The sequence below is a fragment of the Balaenoptera musculus genome, chromosome 15, assembly GCF_009873245.2.
Source record: "Balaenoptera musculus isolate JJ_BM4_2016_0621 chromosome 15, mBalMus1.pri.v3, whole genome shotgun sequence".
Classification (NCBI taxonomy): domain Eukaryota; kingdom Metazoa; phylum Chordata; class Mammalia; order Artiodactyla; family Balaenopteridae; genus Balaenoptera; species Balaenoptera musculus.
In genome coordinates this window covers 39,769,071-39,790,244 of record NC_045799.1, presented here as the reverse complement: position 1 = coordinate 39,790,244, position 21,174 = coordinate 39,769,071, and the positions used below count along the sequence as shown (strand labels likewise).

The following is a 21,174-nucleotide window of genomic DNA, read 5'->3' as shown; positions in this document are numbered from 1 at the left end:
AACTCTTGAAAGGGTCTGGACCAAAGAGGCTGCATGGTAGCAACTAAAATACAGGCTCTTTGCTATTAAAAATATTCTGAGAAGTGCATGTGTGTATTTGCAGCAGGATACTTGGGGGAAGAGAAAATTAAACTCTGGAACCATAGTTTTGTCTCTGTAGAGACGTTAAAAGCACAACAATCGTGTCTCCCTTGGCTCAATGAAATTGGTTTGGAAACCAAAACTGTCCTTAGAAAGGAGAAGAAATCTATTTATATTTCTTTGGAGGCAAGGAGGGAGGTCTTTCTGGCAAAGTCTTTAGGCTCCATTCAGGTCCAGGAAACTCAATCCTCAAGTTCAAAGCTCGTCTCGTCGTAGAGTTCGGGGCGTGCTGACTTCCTGTTCCGGGAATATTTCACATGCAGGAGGTCACCCATCTCATCCAGGGCTTCCAAAACCTGCAAAGAGATTCCTTCCATCAGTTCTTTTTAAACTCCCAAGTGGCCTTGCTCTCTGGGGGTCTCACAGAGAACCACACTCTTCTTTTCCCAGCTTATTCGATTTTAAAGAAAAGGAGAAAGATCCAAATCATTAAGCTGTGGTTCAAAAGCCAGCCCTAGAGGAATGTTAGAGGCTAATGCATTTTATTTTCATACTCTTTAATAGTCTAACTCCACATTACGAATCTTTAGTTTATTTTGGGGGTGTGAGGAGAGGAATAAAATCATCTGATCCATGCTTACCCTTGAAGGATTTATTTTAAAGTTTAATGACATATATAAACTTGTGGAAGAAAAAGAAAACTTTGCAGATTAAGTTTGCATTAATTCTTCATGACACAGCAAACCAACCTGGCCAGGAAGAAAATGGAACATTATGGGAGCTAATTAGGATCCTCCTCTCTCTCCCATTCTTCCGCTGCCCCCCTCCTCCCACCCCCAACTTTTAAATACTCATCTCTATGCCCCATAGAATAATAGAATTTAAAACCACAAGAGATCAAGAACTCATCTGTTTCAATTCTCTCAATCCAGGCAGGTAAATGTATTCCCAGTTTTACAAATGAAACAACGGAGATCCAGAATATACAAAACGTAAGTTTTTCCTTCCAGTCTGTCACTAATCCTACTGAATTGGGCATGCCTTTTTAACCTTTTGGGCCTGTTTTTCTCAACCAGTCAAAAGAAAAGAGAAACGATATTAGAGTCCAATGTTTTGAAAAAGGTAAAGTGAGAATCGTTACCATCAGAATGAATGACTCATGGGGCTTAGGGATTTTCTCTGTTGGGAAATCTTCCAAACTGACATTAGTTAAGATCCCTACAAAGATGTTAAGAATAGTTTATTTCTGGGTGGTAGGATTATGGGTGATTAAATTTTTCTTTTTACTTCTATTTATTTTCTTAATTTTTATACCAAATATAAGCCCTAGGAAAAAGTATCAGGCTTTACATTTTAAGTGGCATCAATCTGGGATAGTTTCTGTTGCTTTTCCTGAAGGTGGGGGATGGAGTAGCTCTGTGGCTTTGAAAGTGAAGGGCCCACACACCTGGGGGAGAAGTACCACAATTCATGAAGGATGTGGGAGGAAAACATAGAATTTTGATTCATTTTAATCTCAACCTTTTTTTAAAAAAATGTTTTTTATTTTTTTTACAATTTTAAAGGTTACTTTCCATTTACAGTTATTACAAAGTATCAGCTATATTCCTTGTGTTGTGTACAGTACATCCTTGAGCCTATCTTATACCCAATAGTTTGTGCCTCTTGCTCCCCAACCCTTATGTTACCCCTCCCACTCTCCCCACTGGTAACAAGTAGTTTGCTCTCTATGTCTGTGTCTGCTTCTTTTTTATTATATTCACTGGTTTGTTGTATTTTTTATATTCCACACATAAGCAATGTCATACAGTACTTGTCTTTCTCTGTCTGACTTATTTTACTTAGCATAATGCCCTCCAAGTCCATCCATGTTGCTGCAAATGGCAAAATTTCATTCTTTTTTATGGTTGAGTTATATTCCATTGCAAATACGTACCACATCTTCTTCACCCATTCATCTATTGATGGACACTTAAGTTGCTTCCATATCTTGGCTATTGTAAGTAACACTGCTATGAACATTGGGATGCATGTATCTTTTTGAATTAGTGTTTTTGTTTTTTTCATATATATACCCAGGGATGGAATTGCTGGATCATAGGGCAGTTCTATTTTTAGTTTTTTGAGAAACCTCCATACTGTTTTCCACAGTGGCTGCATCAATATACATTCCCACCCACAGTGTACGAGGGTTCCCTTTTCTCCACATCCTTGCCAACATTGTAATTTGTGTTCTTTTGATGATAGCCATTCTGACAGGTGTGAGGTGGTATCTCAACCTTTTTAACTTCTTTTTTTGTGTCTGTTATAAAATGTACATAATATATGGGTAATGCATGTATTATTTCTAAATGGATTTATGTTGAGGCCCACTAATCAACTACCTGAAACACACCAGTACTCAAAGTCGGGTTTATTCAGCTTGCTGTAGCAGGGAATACACACTCCAGAAGAACCATCTTCGTAACAGGGAGTTGGGAAGGGCTACATATCACATCTGGACTTGTGCACGAGATGATTCTAAGGAAGCAGGGACCAGTTCTGGCTTGGATGCTGTCGAGAAGCTGGAGCAGCTCAGTGTTGTTTATATGTAGACTTCTTATCTAGAAGGTGGGAGGATTATAGCAAGGCTAGAGCTGGCCTTGGTAAAGGAGCAGCTGCCACTCATGTTAGAAGAGGGACCTTTTAAGTCATTTTGTGTTTGTAAAGTGGCCTCCTTCTTGTCTTGTTCCAAACATGGTCACTGAATAGACTTCTCTAATATTGTATATTTTCTGCGACCGTCATTTATGTTCAGTTGCTACCTTAATGCCCTGACTGTTCAAGGGGTCATTTTTCACTTCTCTTATAGTAAGAAACTTGCTCAAAATTTTGTATTGATTTGATGATCTCAAAAGTTTAGAGGCATTTGTCTAGATGAGGTTTCCGTGCTCCTTCCAAACCAAGTATTCCGCAGGAATTAACTCATGAAAACAATCACAAGGTCTGATATCTATTGAACCGGGTATTCATGAGTGCCTCCATGCAGTTTGGATCAGAAAAAAGATGCAGATCGACCCAAGCTGTCCATCCCCTCCTGCCATCTCTGGAACTTGCTTCTGGGCACATCCTCTTCTCCCCATGTCTGCAGTGCTCCTCTCTTCACTCCCTTTTCCCTTGATGTGTAAACATGCTCAAGTCTTCCCCCACTTTCAAGGGCTTTTTCTAAACCTATTTTTCTTGCCTTTACACGCTTCTCAAAAGACTTGCCTACCATTTCTTACCACCCACTCATTACATTTAGAAGAAACAATTTGTTAAAATTAATATTCTCTAAAATATACTCATTTTAGAGAGTCTGGACAATATATGGAACAAAATCAGCAAAGTTCTCCCATCATCTCAAAATCTAGAGTTAGCTCAGTTATTAACGTGTTATCTAATAAATTGTTATTGTGTACCTACTATGTTCTGTACATTGGTTTAAGTCCTAGAATATAATGGTGACGCAGAAAGATATGGACCCATGTGTGTGTGTGTGTGTGTCTGTGTGTGTGTGTAATTCGAGCTCAAAGTATCCCTTTCATTTTTTAATTCTTTGTATTCTTATTTCTGTTCCCTGCACTCCCCTAAAACTCTCTGTTCTGAGCATCAGCAAGATCCTACTAACTAACTGCTAAGCCAATGGTTTCTTCTCATCTCTCACCCCACTTGGATGTTCTGCTGTTTTGTAGAGACATATTTAAAAATTAATTTTTATCGGAGTATAGTTGATTTATAATGTTATGTTTGTTTCAGGTGTACAGCAAAGTGAATCAGTTATACATGTACATATATCCACTCTTTTTTAGATTCTATTCTCATATAGGTCGTTACAGAGTATTGAGTAAAGTTCCCTGTCCTATACAGTAGGTTCTTATTAGTTATATATTTTATATATAGTAGTGTGTATATGTCAATCCCAATCTCCCAATTTATCCCTCCCCCCACTTTTCCCCTTGGTAACCATAAGTTTGTTTTCTACATCTGTGACTCTATTTCTGTTTTGTAAATAGGTTCATCAATAGAATATTACTTAGCCATAAAAAAGAACAAAATAATGACATCTTCAGTGACATGGATGGACCTAGAGATTGTCATACTGAGTGAAGTAAGTCAGACAAGAAAGACAAATATCATATGGTATCGCTTACACGTGGAATCTAAAAAATCGCAGGGACATTTGATCCTCCCCCTCCTTGAAGCTTTTTCCTGTTTACTGTGTTGAACACTACACTAGCTCATGACTTTTCCAATTGATCTAGCTCCATCTAAGCCCATTTCCCCGTCTGTGATTCCTATATCCAACCAGGGTTGTAGAGGGAGTCTGCGCTTGGCCCGTTCACTTATATTTGGACAATTATATCTTCTACCATTGACTTTAATGATCCCTTAGTTCCTCAGATTACAGCAGCTCCAGCCTTGCATACTCTCCTAAGCTCCAGAATTGGATTTTATTTTCTTTAAATTTTATCGAAGTATAAATGACTCAGTTACACACACACACACACACACACACACACACACACACACACACACACATATTCTTTTTCATATTCTTTTCCATTATGGTTTGTCACAGGATATTGAATATAGTTCCCTGTGCTATACAGTAGGACCTTGATGTTTATCCATCCTATATATAATAGTTTGCTTTTTCACAGATGGCCCATAGACTTGTAATCCCAACATGTCTAGAAGTGAGCTCATTTTATTCCCTCAGTCCTGTTGATGTTATGCTGTTCCTTGCCATATACCTTATCTCATATATGTGCTTAGTTTTGCCGTTCTTTATTTGCTAGAGGGCTAGAGACCTCGGATTATTCTTGATTCCCTTGCCCCATATGTGCCCTGCATCCAATATTTGCCAAGTCTTGGCAGCTTCATGCATGCATAACGTCTATTCCTAGACCCATTTCTTTTGTTTCCGTTGCCCTTGACCTTGTCGTCTCTTGTTTTGTTCAAATAGCTCCATATATAATAACCCACTCCACCCTCATGCAGTTGTCTATATTTCTTTTTCGAGATGAATTTATTCTGTCTGATATTATTATGAAGTGCTTATTTATAGTATGTTCTCTTAGACTTTTTGCCCCAGGGTTTTGCATAGAGCAGACACCTGATAGTGTTTGGTAAACTGCATTGATTTTATGAGACGGTTTCATCAACCCTAAACTGACTGACCTGGCTTGGTTCTCTGATATTACTCATTCACACAGAGATCGAAATCCAAGGGCAATGAAATGTGGTTTTGAAATCCTTTACACCTCACGTAGGATGAGCTTATATGATAGATCTGTCTTTGTTGTTGGTTTCCCAACATGTGGCTTATTTGAGTCATATTTTCTTATGATGGACGTGGTGGCTATGAGCAGTGCCAGGTTGCAGGCAGTTACTGCTGAAATAGCACGTGAGATCAGCGTCCGCATTTAAGAACAAGCAAAGAGCAGGATGTCTGGCTACTCAGTGGGTCTTTGCTATGAAACCAAAACACCGACTTGACTCAAGTCTTCACTGAGCTGATTTTCTTTTCTATCTGCTGAGTTGGTCACATTGTTGGACATTGTTAGGATACCCTTTTTTTTTTTTAAGCAGTGAGTGTTATTAGTGTTGTTTTCTTAAACCATCCAAGAGAAACCCAGGGAAACCCAAGCGAGCTCAGTAAAAGAACGTGCTCGGAATCCGAGGACCCCATCTGTCGCTTCTGCTGGGCTGTGGAGTACTTACTGCGTCTAACATCTCCCGGGTATGTGCTGCTGAAACACAGAACCGAGCCCGGGCTTCTGCAAGGGGAGTAGCTGGAAATCCAACGACCACCACGCCGATTTTTCTCTTTAATAGATGCCTTGCAAAAGCCCTAAGGGAAATGTTAAAAAGGAGATTAACTGAGAGATGACAAAATTACACTGCAAAAAAAAAAGAAAAAAAAAAGGAATGTGGCTAATTGACTTTTTTTTTAAAATTTATATTTATTTTGGCTGCACTGGGTCTTAGTTGCGGATTGTGGGATCTTTAGTTGCAGCATGCAGGCTTCTTAGTTGTGGCATGCGGGATCTATTGGGTTGGCCAAAAAATTCTTTAGGGTTTTTCTGTAAGATATAACGGAGAAACCCGAACGAATTTTTTGGCCACCCCAATAATTCCCCAACCAAGGCTGAACCCCAGTCCCCTGCATTGGGAGCACAGAGTCTTACCCACTGGACCAACAGGGAAGTCCCTACTTTTAAAAAGTAAGTAGAAGATGACTGAAGTAATGAAACTTCTCTCAGATACAACCGATAAGGAAATGTGGCAGCCAGTCACTTGATGGTACCCATAACTGAGTGTGTATATTGCGGGGTATGGCACACTCATTAGACAGCCACGTGTACAGAGTCTTCGACATTGAGCAGAAAATGCTGGTGCACGTGACCCTGGTTTAACAAGTCTGCACATATGTAAAATCTTTTGTCTGCAGGGTTCTTAAGGAATAAAAACCATTACTCAATGCGATTACCTGAAGAAAGAACATGTTAGATGCAAACCTATATGCTTTAAAAACTTAATACTGATAATGCAGTGTGGAAATTTTAAGAAGCCTCTACTTCGTGACTATAATTTCAGGATCAGGATCAGAGGGTCTGCAGGAGCCAACCCCAAGCCATGTTATCTCTCCAGAGACAAAGATTTTATTTTCCATCAAGCCAAAGATAGGAAATAGCAAGGGTCTCCTCATTTGTTACGTGTATGTTCAGGAATAATAAACCCATTGGCTGGATTAAGGGGGGATGGTGAAGGAGGGAGGGAGAGGAATGCACGCACACAGAGGCTGGTCAGTAGAAGCAGCCTGGAGGCTGTAGGTCATAGAAGTACAAAGCTCTTTGATACTGAGTAAAACCTTTTTAAGCTATGATTCCTTCCCCTTAACTGCTTCTAGCCTCTTTTTATTTCAGAGCTAATCTCAGTAACGATTCTAGAATACCCAGCTCTCAAAGTCTGTAAACTTCTTGCTCTGAGATCCAATGTCAGACACAGGCATGTGCACCCAAGTGAGCCTTTTCCCCTTTGTGCTCCGTCGCCCCCCGCAGGAACCCTTAATCACTAAGATGCTTTGCCCTCAAGTGGGGTAAACGTCTCAGATCTGTTCTTAGCATTAAGAGGTTGCTGGTGTCTTATTTTAGGCTGGAAGCTGATAGCACCACAGAAACCTTGAGTCATAACTCAGGAAGAATCTGCAACGCAGGGGTCTTTCATTCTCCTCCCGTTTAGCTGTCTGCCTTTTGGTTTCCTCGTGCAGAACGCAGGTTATCAAAGAAAGCGATGGAGATTGCAAGAACTACCAAACACGCAGCCTCTCTGGCCCCCTGGCTTGGCCATGGCAAGATTCAGCCTTTGATTTGGATTGGGAGGTTTACAAGGAGATGGAGCTTTCTAACTGAGGAAGCTTGAAAACAGCCATTCTTTCTTTTTCTTGATCACCCTATGGAAGGCTGCCCACGGAACTGCACAGGATGAGAGCTCGTAATTGTCTGAGAAACAAGTCAAGTGCTTTTATTGCTAGAGTACAAACCACCTGACCCATGATCGGGCCGGTTTTTGGGACTCCCCAAAGACCATTTTCACTGTCTGCACTCTTCTCTTTGTACCAGAGGAAGTAGGTTTTGCCAAAGAATGTAGAGCAAAATATATGACTGTTGATTCATTAGGCTAACCCGAGGCCTCCCCGGAGCAGTTCTAAGTTTAAAACTTACACTACTAAACCTAGCCTCCTTCAGCTAATGTATATGATTGCCTCTGGGTTTGTATTCCACAAAGCAAATTAGAGCTGTCATAGGCTGAAAGAAACTAAACTATGTGAATAAGAATAATAATAATACAACATTAGCATTGCATTGCACGCAGCATCACTGCATTTTCTGCAGCACCATCCTCCAAGTGTATGATGAGGCCTGAGGATGGAAAATGTCAACCCTGTACCAAATAGTAAATACAATATATTCTTGATTATTTAAGTGAATGTTTTATGGGTGAAATCACATTATACTAAACTCCATAGAAGATTCCAGTGGTAGAATTGCAACAGGACTTTATCCAAAAGGATACCTGGCTAGAGATAATGTCTCCATTCTGTGGTAGGTGGAAATGTGGAGAAATCACAGCTCTTTGATAAAAATCAAAAGTTTTTAAATGAGCAAATGAAACAAGTGCTCATACACTGGCTTAGCCAATTAACTCCGTTTCAAAAGGTTCTCTGCCTTCAACTTTCCACTGAAGAAACAGTGCTTACTCAATTACTATATGAAGTGCTTTATATACATTATTAATACTATTAATAATAACAGCCAACACTGAGTAGCTCCTATGTAAGACACGACATGCCAAATGCTGATAGACTTCATCTTGTTTAATCTTCAAATGATCTTAGGAAATAGGTCCTATTCTATCCCATTTTCAATATGAGAAAAGTGGGGCTTCAGAAGGTTGGTTAACTTGTCCTAGATCCCCCAGCTAAGAAGAGGCAGAGTCAAATTTCTTTTTCATTCCAAACATCTCATTATACCTTAGAACATAACTTTTCCAGGAAACTCCCTCTCAGTTTAATTCTCCTTTTTCACATTAGCTTTGTCTAGTCAGGACTCCCGGCGTATAAAGGAGGAGGGGAACTCCCTCTTTCATTCTGTCATCTTGCACTTGAATTCTTGTGTTGAAATGCATTTGTTTTTATTCTTCATGGACTCTTCTCATTGGATGGACTCATGTTCCCAGCCTGTTGAGGTTCTAATTCCAGCTTCCATCATCAAAGTCAGAAGTATCCTGCACACTCCCTACCGCCACCCTCTGGTGTTGACACTCTCTAAAATGAAACAAGTTTACTTTTGGTGTCTTCATTTGAGCTAATCATAAAATATTAGATAGGCATGGGCTACGTGTGGAGTCAGAACATACCGTTTCCCCAACAACTCTGAGTAAACGTGGGTTTTCTTTCTTGTCATCCAAGATCACATGGTAAAGGGTTTTGGGTTATCTGCCACTTGGTATCACCATTGTCACTCCTTCCTGCCATTAGCACAGAGCAGTATCCTATGACATTACTGAAGCACACTGTCTTCTTGGCTACTCCAGGCATTGATTTCCTGATCCAGATCCATGAACAAAGGGCTGAGTGGTGGACGGTTGTGGTGCATGAGGCAACTCATGTGTGCATTTTAACTGCTTATTATTTTGCTGTGGTGAAATGACACAAGAGTGTACTCCAAAAAATCCATCTTTTAGGAACATATAACTCTGTCCTATCCATCATGAGTTTTCAACTAATAGCCCCAGAACTTCTTTTCTATACTATGTCTAATACTCTGCCCCATCTACTTCGACTGTTAAGAGAATCAAACAGAAAGTTCCAACAATGGGGTTGTGTTAAAGGAGTGTCAGGATGTCTAGAATCTGATAAGCATTTGTTGAGAATTATTTTCTACCATGTGCTTCATCAGATACACAAACATTTTATATTAGAAAGGAGTTTAATTAACTTCCTTTTAACAACAGAGTTAATTATTCTCTAGCAGATTGGAGATGGCTCATGTATAAATTCATCTGTGTCATACTGAGAAAAAGTCATTTTTCCTCTTTATGCAGTTTTTACTAATGCTCAACCTCAGAGTTGCAATCGATGGAAAACCACCCCAAATAAGCTTACAGGAGTGGTGCTAACATTTTTTGTTAAGAGCAAGAGCTTTGGAGTAAGCCTAGGTTTGGGTTTGCCTCTTGGTTTTACTACTGCTTGACCGGTATGGCTTTGGGAAGCTATTTAACTGCTCTCAACCTCAGTTTCCCCACACATGAGGGTGCCTTCTTTTGAGGATGGTCGTGAGAGTGCAATGGGAGAAAGCACAGAGCCTGGTAATGTTGCTTTTGAATGTTGGGAGAGATGGTCTTTTGAGGTTCTCCCTGAGAAAGATCTTGGGGGAGGAGGAAGTGCAGGATCTTCATCAATTTACAGCTGAGGCCTGAGGTAAGTGACTCCACCCAATTCACAGAGCTTGGATACGATGGGCCACAGTACCTGGCTCCCTTCCCACAAGATCTGTGAAATGGCCTTGATGATGGGCAGGCAGGTAGCTTCTGAGAAGCTGGACAAGTGAATTCTGAACTCGGCGTCCTGCTCAAAATGCAAAGCAATACCTATGCTGAAAGAGCCCCCTGGTGTCAAAAGCACCATCTCTGTCAGATCACCTTGGAGCTTAGGTGTTATTCTGGGAGTCCGCTGGATACTCACGCTACTTTAGCAGGCATGTAAAGGAGCAGGGGAACAACGGGAGATTCCTCATTGCCATAGATAATGAATCCCATTTCACTCAGTCTCTGTCTGAAGTATCTTGTATTTTCTGCAAGTTGCTGTACTCTCTGCAACCCTGAAAGGAAACAGGCATGAAATCCATCAATTCCCACCTGGAAGAGGGAAGCAAAGGTCAGACTGTCTTGGCAAGTGTTCCTAAGTCTTTCTGTAGTCCTGCATTAAGAGTTGGAAGGGGGTCAAAGTAGGGTAGGGAAATATCTCCTGGTGAGCAGGTGTGGGCACTGATGCCTGGGATCTGCCCTGAGTCTAGAAGGCAGGATCCGGGGGAATGGTGCTGCTGGGTACTGCCGGCAACCAAAGCCAGGCTAGGCTTCAGGGCAGTAGGGGAGCAGGAAGGGTGTCTAGCAAGAAAGAAGGAGAAGAACTATCATTTACTAGGCAACTATTGTGTGTGGATTCTGCTAAGTACCATAGACACATTAGTTCAGGGGAAGAGAGTGTGACAAGAAGTCACACATACACACACACACACACTCCACCCCATACCACTTGTTGGTTGCAGCTTTTTAGCGAAGCTGAGCTGGCCCATTAAGTAACCCTTCATCTAGGTCTCTAATCAAAGAACACTTCATCCAATCTGAATTTGAAGGGGTAGCATATCCTTGGACAGATAGATCCATTGGAGACTGGAACTATTTTGTGAGGCACTCAGTGGTGATAGAGTAATAGAGGAAAGGGAAGAGGGGGCCTTCTGCTTTCTCCAGACAGAAAAAATGACAGGGTTGGCCCCCAACAGAAGGTCAAGCAAGGTACATGTGCCCATTTCAAGGTTATTGGTACTTCAGCTCAAAAGCTTATCTTCTGTCTTAAGTGTGTATCCCAGTGGGAAGGTCACACACATTATGAGATGACCAAAGGGAACTGAAGAGTAGAAAGAGTTCTGGAGATATCTGTCTACTCAGTTCTGCCTCTAATCAGGTGAGTAAACTAGCCAGAGCTAGAGAGTGTTTGCTCAATAAGGAAGATTGAATAGGATTGGATATTTAATTCCCTGAGAAATCAGTCCAATGTTTGCATTTGATGCAGCATTGCCATTCAGCAGGAATTTGCTGATACAGCTGACCTCCATTCTGATTGGTCAGGCATCCATTCAAACTGATCAACTCTTACTCTACCAGTTATTCAATATTTTGAACATCACTCCTGGGTGTGTTTGTAACTCTTTAGATGGAAAATGGATAAAAATTTCAGTAAACATGTCATCACGGTCTTCTAGTTTCTTCTTGGAGACATGGCCCCAGACCGTGCCTTGACAAAGGGTTGAGCAGTGGGTATCTTCTGCTCAGCATCCTTCCTCCAGGGGACCATGATGTTCAGGTAGAGTTGGCTCCACCTTTCCTCTTGGCTACAGGGGTATTGTGTGACCCAGGCCTGGCATATTGGAATACTCCACCCCCCTGATAATTGGGTCATTGATGGAACAGAACCGGGGCCTACCAGTCTTTCAGATCTACTGAGGAAGAAGTGTAAAAACAAGGTCATCTTCAAGTTACATCCTTGCTACCATGGAGGAAACCTGCTTGAGAATGATGTTGATTCAGAAGAAAGCCAAGGCACAAGACAGACATATGGACACCAAGGGGGGAAAAGTGCGGTGGGGTGGGGATGGTGGTGTGCTGAATTGGGCGATTGGGATTGACATGTATACACTGATGTGTATAAAATTGATGACTAACAAGAACCTGCAGTATAAAAACAAACAAACAAACAAAACAACTAATACTAAACTTTCATTGGGTTATTCATATGGAAATATGTTAATATAAATGTTTCAGACATTACATGAAATTTCTAAAAATCTTATATGTTCTGGTATAATGTTATAAGTCATAATTCTAGTTATTACTTTAAAATGTATATCTCAGAAATAAACAAACAAAAAAAAAGATTAACTATGAGTTGAACCTGGATGATGGATACAGAAGAGTTCATTATACTGCTATTTTTGTTTATATTTTATTGTTTTTATTGTTTTCTATAATAAAATGTTTTTAAAAATTAAAAAAAAGAAACTAACACAGCATTGCAAAGCAATTATTAATTAACAAAATTTAATTTATTAATTAAAAATTTAATTTATTAATTAAAAAATTTAATTATTAATTTAAAAAAAGGAAAACAGAAGAGGGGCTAGAGTATGACTTGTTTTAAAGAAGGTGATTCAGATACAAATGAACTTATTTACAAAACAGAAACAGACTTACAGATATTGAAAACAGACTTATGGTTACCAAAGAGGAAACGTGGGGGAGAAGAATAAGTCAGGAGCTTGGGATGAACATGCACACACCGCTATATATAAGAAAAATAACCAACAAGGACGTACTGTATAGCACAGGAAACTTTACTCAATATTCTGTGATAACCTATATGAGAACAAAATCTAAAAAGAATGAATATATGTATAACTGAATCACTTTGCTGTACACCTGAAACTAGCACAACATTGTAAATCAACTATACTCCAATAAAATTAAAAACAAACAACAAAAGTAAAGAAGGTGATTCAAATGAAGGCACAGATATACATCCCAGCTACCAAAATGTATTCCATATGGCTTGTCCCCTTGTGTGTTCAGCTCTTCTGTTGATTGTTAGTTGCACAATGAATAGATGAGTTCATCAGGCTGAGTCTGATGATTCCTAAATGATCCCCCTCACAGACTAGAAGGATTTCCTGGCCTGGAAGTGCATGAATGACTTAAATTGCTTTTCCCAATGGCATTATCTTTGCACTTGCCCATAATGACTCATCCATCATTGGGCTGCCCAGCTACTTAATTGGCCCCGTCTGTCCTCTCTGCCTTGATTAACCCAAGTAACTGGATCACTAGCTAATGTCATCACTTTACTGCTTCTAGATCCTTTGGAGAGTTGACCAAACAGATCAGAATATCGATCGCAGGGGCAGCTGACTCTTGAGAACTGAATGTTTTATTCTTGCCCCGTCTTCTCCCTCTTTGAACCATTTAGCACAGCATGGCTGACAAGCCATTACGACACACTTCGTGGTCACCATGTTTACTCACATAGGGACACTATAAATGCCTTGAGGTCTTTTGAGTTGGCCAAGACACAGCTCCTTTCAATTACTCTATTGCTCACTCTGGAAAATTGGAAACATTCTCCTTCTCTTGGAGGGCCTGGGGGCAGAGAGAAATTTGTACATATAAAACGCTACTCACCTACAGGATGTGGGTGATTTTATTAATTATGTTGTGCTTTGAGATCCTTGTTTGAAGAGCGTTTTATAAAAGTAGAAGGAATTTTTAGCACTTATCCTTTCGTACGGGGATGGCCACGCCAGGATGGCATGGGGACTGGGCATGGCAGTGACCTTCCCTTTGCAATACACAAAGTCCCTAATTAAATAGTTTCTGATTCTTCTTCCACCTATTATAATACATAGAAGTCAGGGAAGCCTCCACACAGATAAATAAGTGAAGGATCTGATCTCTTACGTAGAGTGCTGGAGAGTTTATACGAGTGTCTTATTTTGCTGTATTCTGGGTTCTCTGGAAAAGGAATAAGCTTTGGAGTTAAATGGACTAGGAACCAAACTCCACCTGGACTACGTAAGGCTTTGAAACCTCAGTTTCACCTAGAGATACATAAGCTTATCTCACAGGAAGATTGGGAGAAATAAAGGGTTAATACAGGAACATGCTTAGTACTGTGTCTGGGAAAAAGATACTTGAAAGGTTAGTTACATTTTTCCATTAGCAATATTTCTGGGCAGCCTCAGTGGCACCTCAAAATCATTTGGAGAGCTTGGCAAAATCCCATGCCCAGACTGTACCCCAGACCAATGAAATCAGCATCTCTGGTAATGAGATCAAGCATGAGTTTTGGATTTCACCAGGTGCAGCCAAGGAGACTCAGATGTCTCAGAAACAATGGCCATTACCAGCTCACCCCCAAGGTCATGCATGGCTGTGTTAGGTGCCTGACTGTGTCTTGGCTGAGTCATGCTCCTTGGTTGGACATGGAAAGTAAAAGATGGGCATATGTCCTAGCCTCTTGTTTGGCAAGATGACATTCCAGCATTTACTGAGTGCTCGAGGTCTCCAATGGTATGTTTGTGGGATCACTTGCTCCTCTGACAGTTATCGGCTCCAAAGTGCTCACTCGACTTGAGACCAACCTCACTGTCAACCTCGCCCCTCTCATGAAGCTGGATAAAATCAGGGATGGACCCAGCTGGGCAGATGACCTGTAGGTTGCCATTCTACCCACTTGGATTTCTAGCTCTGCCAACTTGAGAGATGGACTAGGTTTAACCTTCTCTCCAATGTTATTAAAACAAAAACAGCTGGGGCAGGGGAAGGAAAACAAATAAAACCCAAAGTGTCACCACTACAAAGCCATGCCGTCCCCAAATAAAAACAATCATCTGTGGCATTTCCAAAAATATGCTCAGGTCAACTCAATCTCCAGAGGGCCAGAAGGAATTGTGGACAGTAGACACTCCCAGAATGACCTTTTCAAAGCTAAAGAAGGAAAATATCTTCTCTGTCAAACCATGGAACCATCATCTGCTGGCAAAAGAGGACAAAGGCATTTCCCCCCGTAAGACTGAGTGTAAGAGGCGGATTTGATGAGTTTGCAAGACAATACCAACTACACTCTCTATTTTCTGCAGACTTTGCGAGCTTGCTCTCTAACAGAGGAAACGTGCATAGACCCAGATGGCACGGGGGTGGGGGGGGGACTTATTTTATTATTCCCCAGGCTGAAAAAGGCACATACAGAAATACACACCGCCCTCCTTTCACCAGTGCGGAATACAGACTTGGCAACCTCGAACATGCTCCTAGGCAGTGACGCTTGGGAAATGCGGTTCTCTTCTTTAGAGATAGGAAGAATCTTTCCTTAAAACATGTCTCACAACTTAAGAAGCAGTCGCATAGCACAGGGAGATCAGCTCGGTGCTTTGTGACCACCTAGAGGGGTGGGATAGGGAGGGTGGGAGGGAGGGAGATGCAAGAGGGAAGAGATATGGGAACATATGTATATGTATAACTGATTCACTTTGTTATAAAGCAGAAACTAACACACCATTGTAAAGCAATTATACTCCAATAAAGATGTCTAAAAAAAAAAAAAGAAGTCGATCTTTCTGAACAACCAGTTTGATCCTCAAGAGTGCCCCCAGTGGTCTGAGAAGGCCTCCCTCCCCCCCAACCCTGCCCCCTTGCCTCCTTCCCCTTCTTTGTCTGACGCTCACACTAGGCTTCTGCTCTGGGCATGGGGAGGGGGCGGGAGCAGGGGTGACGGGGAGAGACCTTGGAGTAAAGTTTCAATGTGGCAGCAGGAACCCAGTGTCTGTTATTTTAAGCTCTGGACACCAGACAGGACATTTTGTTTCCTACACACTCAGGGCAGAGAGATCTCAGGAAAGATCAAGAGGCTACAGAGCAGCAAGCATCATAAGAATCACATTAGCAGTGACAAGCTTCCCAGTGGGATGGAGAAGACAGCGTTTGGAGTGGTTTGCTGAGAGGAACACATATTTTTATCAGGCACTGAAGCTCTCCCTTTTGATTTCTGGATTCCAAGGTTATGGCATGTTTTATAGTCACATACACGTGTGCCAAGGACGGTCCAGGCTGCTCAGTCCTGCCCCTGTGGAATGCACACAGGAGTGGAGTGGGCAGGCCGGACGTCGGGTTGGATGGCTGTCTACACGACAGGATTTCATGCCCCTGTTTCCACCTCCCCACCCACTGCTCAGATACACCGTCAGGGGCTTAATCCACAAGGAGAGGTGACAGTGGACATGTCTTGTGCACCTACTATGAGCCAGGAGCTGTGCTTTTGGGCCCCCTTCACAGATGAGGAAACCAAGACTGGGAGACTGTTCATGCATTGCACAGCTGACCTGGAAATTGGCAGTGCCTAAGAGTCTATCAAAGTCTGCTCCTTGAAAGAAGCTCATAAACTCATTCCTGATGAGGTGTGAGCCCCATGATTCATGGATTCATACATTTCACAAATGAAAAGCACTCACTATGTACAGGAGCCAGCTGCTAAGATGGAGGAGAAGATGAAAAAATTCTGGGGCTATTTGGCAAGAAATAACCTAACAGTAGAGAGAGCAGATATCAGATAATATACACATGAGAAGAGCCATAAGACAGATATAGACAGAGTCAGCTGGCCTGTCACATAGTAGTGCTTCTTGAATCCTTACAGAATGAGTGATAAGGTTTAATGTTAACTTGCATTTAAGTAGAGAGCAGTATCTTAGCAAGTCTCTAATGATGGAGTTTTGCTCATCGAATGGGGTAATTTGGAAGTCTGGGGCCTTTGGGAACCTTGCAAATTGGTGATTCTTAAACAGGGGAACACAACAGAGTCTTCAGGGAATATTTTTTTTTCTGGAATACTCACAGGTAAGCCTCTTCTGCAGAGATTCTGCTCCAGAAGGACTGGTGTGGACCTTTTACAAAACCTCCCCCTGGGTAACTGCGGTGTGCACCCCAGCTCTGAACCACGACTCGTAGTCATAAACTATTGTGGTTGTTGATTCTATGAAGATAATAAGGCTGATTCTAACTGAAGCCGCCAGAGAGCAATTTGTCTCCAAGTACTTTTGCATTTTTCCCCTCCATCAACAGGTCCGTGTGTCAGCTCCCATCTGCCCTTTTCTTTTTTCTATGGAGATGAGGAAGTCACTCATATCTGAGCCTTAATTTACCGCTCTGTTAAGTGGGGATGATAACGATCTGTTTCCCAGGACTTTGGGGAGAATGTTATTTCGTACTTTTCCGTGTGAGTGGCTGTTGTGTTCAGGGGAGAATTAAAAGATGAATATGTCTATTATTTTCAAGGAACTTATAGCCTAGAAAAAGTATGTAATAATCACAGACGGTAGAAAATTGGACGCCCCATGGAAGAAATGCTCTGGGAGTTTGGAGCAAAGACCTAGAGGCGGTAAGTGAACGCCTTGTGCGCCAGGAGGGATGGTTAGCTCACTTGCCTAGAACGTTTGGTTTACAGTCATGAGAAAGATCAGTGGAATCAGACCCAGAGGGCTGCAGATGCCAACCTAAGAGGTGGTGGGCACCAGGGAGCCAGGGCAGCATCACGAACAGGATATGCCATATTCTGAGGGGGTTTAGGAAGAGGAAGTTATAGTGTATAGTACATGGAGTAGGATAAGGGGAAAACCAGAGGTGGCCAGACACGTAAGGAGGCCAGAGTGGCAGCAGAAGTGGGTGAGATGTGCTTCAGCAAAGATTGTGGCAAGAAGGCAAAGGAGAGGTCCTGGCTGAGGAATTGGGTTAATGGGGGTCCCCTGAAAGCGCTCTGAGAAACAATGCAAATGAAAGTAGCCTGTAGGAAGCCCCATCGAGGCAGCGTGTGCATGATTCAAACCTCTGGTTTTCAAAGTGTCTGCTGGGCGGGGGCTGCACTGAGGAAGCCTCAGGGAGGGGGTGCAGGGAAAAACTGAGGGAGGGGCTCAGCGGCTGGGAGATCGGACCACTCCACCCTCCAAGCTGTCTCCATGACAACAGCATCTCTGTCAAGTGCTCAAGGACCGTGAGCCTAGTTTTCCTGGGTTCAAAATCCTCTCTGCCATCTTGGGCAAGGCATTTCATCTTTCTGCAGCTCAAGTTCTTCACCTGTAAAATGTGAATAATGACAATGACAATAATAATAAGAAGGATGCCCATTTCATACTGTTATGAGGATTTGATTTTAAGCACTTTGGACAGTGTCTGGCACACAATAAGTCCTACAAGAGTGTTGTAAAATTTTAAAAATTTGTATAAAATGGACTTCCACGTACATTTCATTTGAAAAAAAAAATTCTGTGGTTCAGAAATATTGAAAACTATTCATTTCCAGTGTTCACCAAAGACTGAACTGACTTGCTTGGATTTGCCCTCTAAGGCTGGGCCTCTGTGATCAATGGAAGTGACCTGTGGTGTCTACAGCCAATCTGGTTGTTCCTGTACCCTCCTCAGTTTCTTTTGTTTTGGTGCCTAGGACATGCCTTTTGATATTTTCTTAACCCCCAGAATTAAATAGTCACCAGAATAATGTTCATTCTCAATATTCAAGTTGAAGCATATGACCACTGGAAATCTAACTACATAAAGTCCTATTTTATAAAAACAAAGTACATTTTAGCGACATTAACCAGTACTTAAGACGTAATCACGTGAGCTCTTAGAAAGGACTGGGCTCTTTCTGAAGAAAGAGATTCTCCACTGCTGGCTTTGAAGATGGAGGGTGTCACATGGTAAGAAATTCAAGTCTCCAGGAGCTGAGAGGGGCCCCAGCTGACAGCTGACAAGCAAACAGGGACTTCAGTCCTGCAACCCCCAGAAACTGAGTTCTGCCACCACCACACGTGAGCCTGGGAGAGGAGTGTGAACTCCAGAAAAAAGCTGCTGACACCTTGATTTCTGCCTTGCCAGGGCCTGAGCAGAGAAGAAACTGCCCAGACTCCTGACCCCAGGAGACTGTGAGATAATAAACGGATGTCATTTGAAGCCTGAAGTTTGTCGTCATCTGTGACGTAGAAATAGAGAACTAATACATTCTGTCTAGCCTAGAGCACACGCTGGCCTTCTCCAGCCACAAATCCACCTGCTTAATCCTCCCTGGCTGTGGCTGACCTGATTTTCTCCCCAAACTTCTCCAGACAAGAGTTGGGCTGGGGTACAGCACTCCCCTGCTTTTGGGGTTTTTGCTGCTGAGCTGAAAATGAACCCGTGATGGAGAAAACAAAGATCACTGTGGAAGAGTGACTCCCCTTCACCCTCAAGATCCTGCAGCTGGAATCATGTTCTTCTCCAGTTGGACTGAACCAGCAGAGAATTCCATGTGTGCTACATCACAACTCCCCCATCTCAGACTCCATCCACACAGAGGAAACAATAGTGAAGAGGTAACTTCTGTAGGACTCATGGTGTAAAAGGATATCTTGTTTGTAGGACGGGAGGAAGGAAGTGGCCATGTTATCCTTTTGCCCCAGTGCCATCTAAAAGACAAACAGATTCTCTTTACACTCTTGCTGGGGAAATCTTTTAAGGCCTCAAAGCAAGTGCAGAATTTACTGAACTGCCATAAAATTCTACTCTTGGCTAACTCTTAAGGCGAAGTAAATGAAGGGACAGAACCTTGTGGAACATTTTTCAAGCCATTTCTGCACAACCAGACAAACTTCCCCTCCTAGCTGGGGCTCCACAGTTTGGCTAATTCTGTGTTTATTGGATGCCCACCCCCTTCCCCGCAGCATGGTCCTACAAGCACGTGAGCAGCAATAGGGCAGAGAGGCAACACCTGTCACTTTGCTTGCTGACCCCAACCTTAGGTTCCCCCCGCTACACACAAAGACCAGGTAGAACTTTCTTACCCCCCAGCACAGGTGATTAATCATGGACGGAGGCAGCCCCTCAGTTGAAAGCCAGCCGAGCGTAGCACCGCCATCTGTTCTGCGTTAGCTGTTGCTGAAAGGCCAGTGGCTTGAAACCATTTAGAAAACGCAGCCCTCCGTGCCTTCTGTCTCTTTCTCTGCCTCTCTTTGCATCTCCAGCTGGTAACCAAGTGGCAAATATATTTAGGAAGCAGTGGCTGGGTCCTCCCTCAACAATGCCATGGGCCTTGGATGCCAGGGGCCTCAGACGGCCCATTATGGGTGGGATTCTCTATGGGCTCCTCTGCATTCATGGAGGGACTTCAGAGGGACAGAACCAACGATGTGTGGTTGGGTTTAGGAGGAGAAAAGAACTTGGAGGAAGTCAATTTTGTATTCGCTGAACTCTACGACAAGGTAGATGCTGAGATGACCTTTAAAGACTCCGCGTCTAATTATCACAGTTTCATCTCCCTAACCACAGTCCTTTCTGGTTCTCACTGTCTCTTCCTCACAGAGATTCTGGGTGAAGAGTAAGTCAGTAAGAACAGCCACGAGATAAGCCTGATAGTTTGGATGGATAAGTGTAGTTTGCAGCCCCCAAAGAGCTTGCCCTGCAGAGACGCAACATCTTACAAGAGATGTTTGTGAATGGATCTCGTGTCAAATATAAACAGTAGGAAAGTGAGAAAATTCCACTCTGGAGAGTGAATTGCTGTCACCCAGTGTACTCCTTTCTTTCCCCCTTCAAAGCACTAAATCTTCCCAGTTAGTCACTCCCGTTTTTTAAACCTATCAAACTCAAGTGTAAAAATATGTGTGCCCTGTTGCAGGGACCAGAGCAAAGGTCCAAGGTCACAGCTGGAAGGTGCGGGGGCCACTTTCTCCAAGTCCATGTTGGGTTAGAAGCAGGGTCAGTCCCTCACCTGCCAATCTCATGATAAAATTTCACAAATGATCAGGATGAATGAAATAATCCAGACAAAATAATTTAAAAACGAGTCATGGTTGTATTTTCCAGTGTGAATGCATTATATTTTGTCTCACTCTTTTTTCTTTTATCTTCAGTTTCCTCTCCAGAGGGTAAGGAAAAGAAAAATGATTGAGGTTCATAAATTAATGAAGTTATTTGAAAGACCTTGCCATTTTATTCAATTCCTTCTCCTAAGAACTGAATACAAAACAGAAATATAAGCCTTTGGAAAACATTTTTATAAAATCCCAGATATGGTACAGAATGAATTATGTGGAGTGCATTTGCCCACATGTACATAACAGAAGCACACAGCTTTTAGTGCTTCCTAAAGTAGATGGAATGCTTAAAGCAATGTTGAGTAGAATCATATTTTCATATAAATTCAATCTTGATATG

The 21,174-nt window shown here is 42.2% G+C and overlaps 1 protein-coding gene across 3 annotated transcripts in view; it reads right to left on the bottom strand.

Annotated features, from left to right (window-relative positions):
• Positions 1-224: 224 nt before the first annotated feature.
• The window catches only part of SPTLC3 (serine palmitoyltransferase long chain base subunit 3), a 131,184-nt gene continuing 110,234 nt past the window's right edge, over positions 225-21,174 (bottom strand). The window contains exons 11-13 of one of the 3 annotated variants that reach the window (XM_036827046.1): positions 10,352-10,487; positions 5,827-5,956; positions 225-437 (exon numbers count right to left, since the gene is read on the bottom strand). In XM_036827046.1, coding sequence (XP_036682941.1) covers positions 324-437; positions 5,827-5,956; positions 10,352-10,487 — 380 coding nt within the window. In that variant the 3' untranslated portion in view covers positions 225-323. Of the gene's footprint in view, positions 438-5,826; positions 5,957-10,351; positions 10,488-15,609; positions 18,061-19,827; positions 19,983-21,174 lie in introns of those variants that run through there. The other 2 variants (XM_036827049.1, XM_036827048.1) reach the window with 2 other exon arrangements.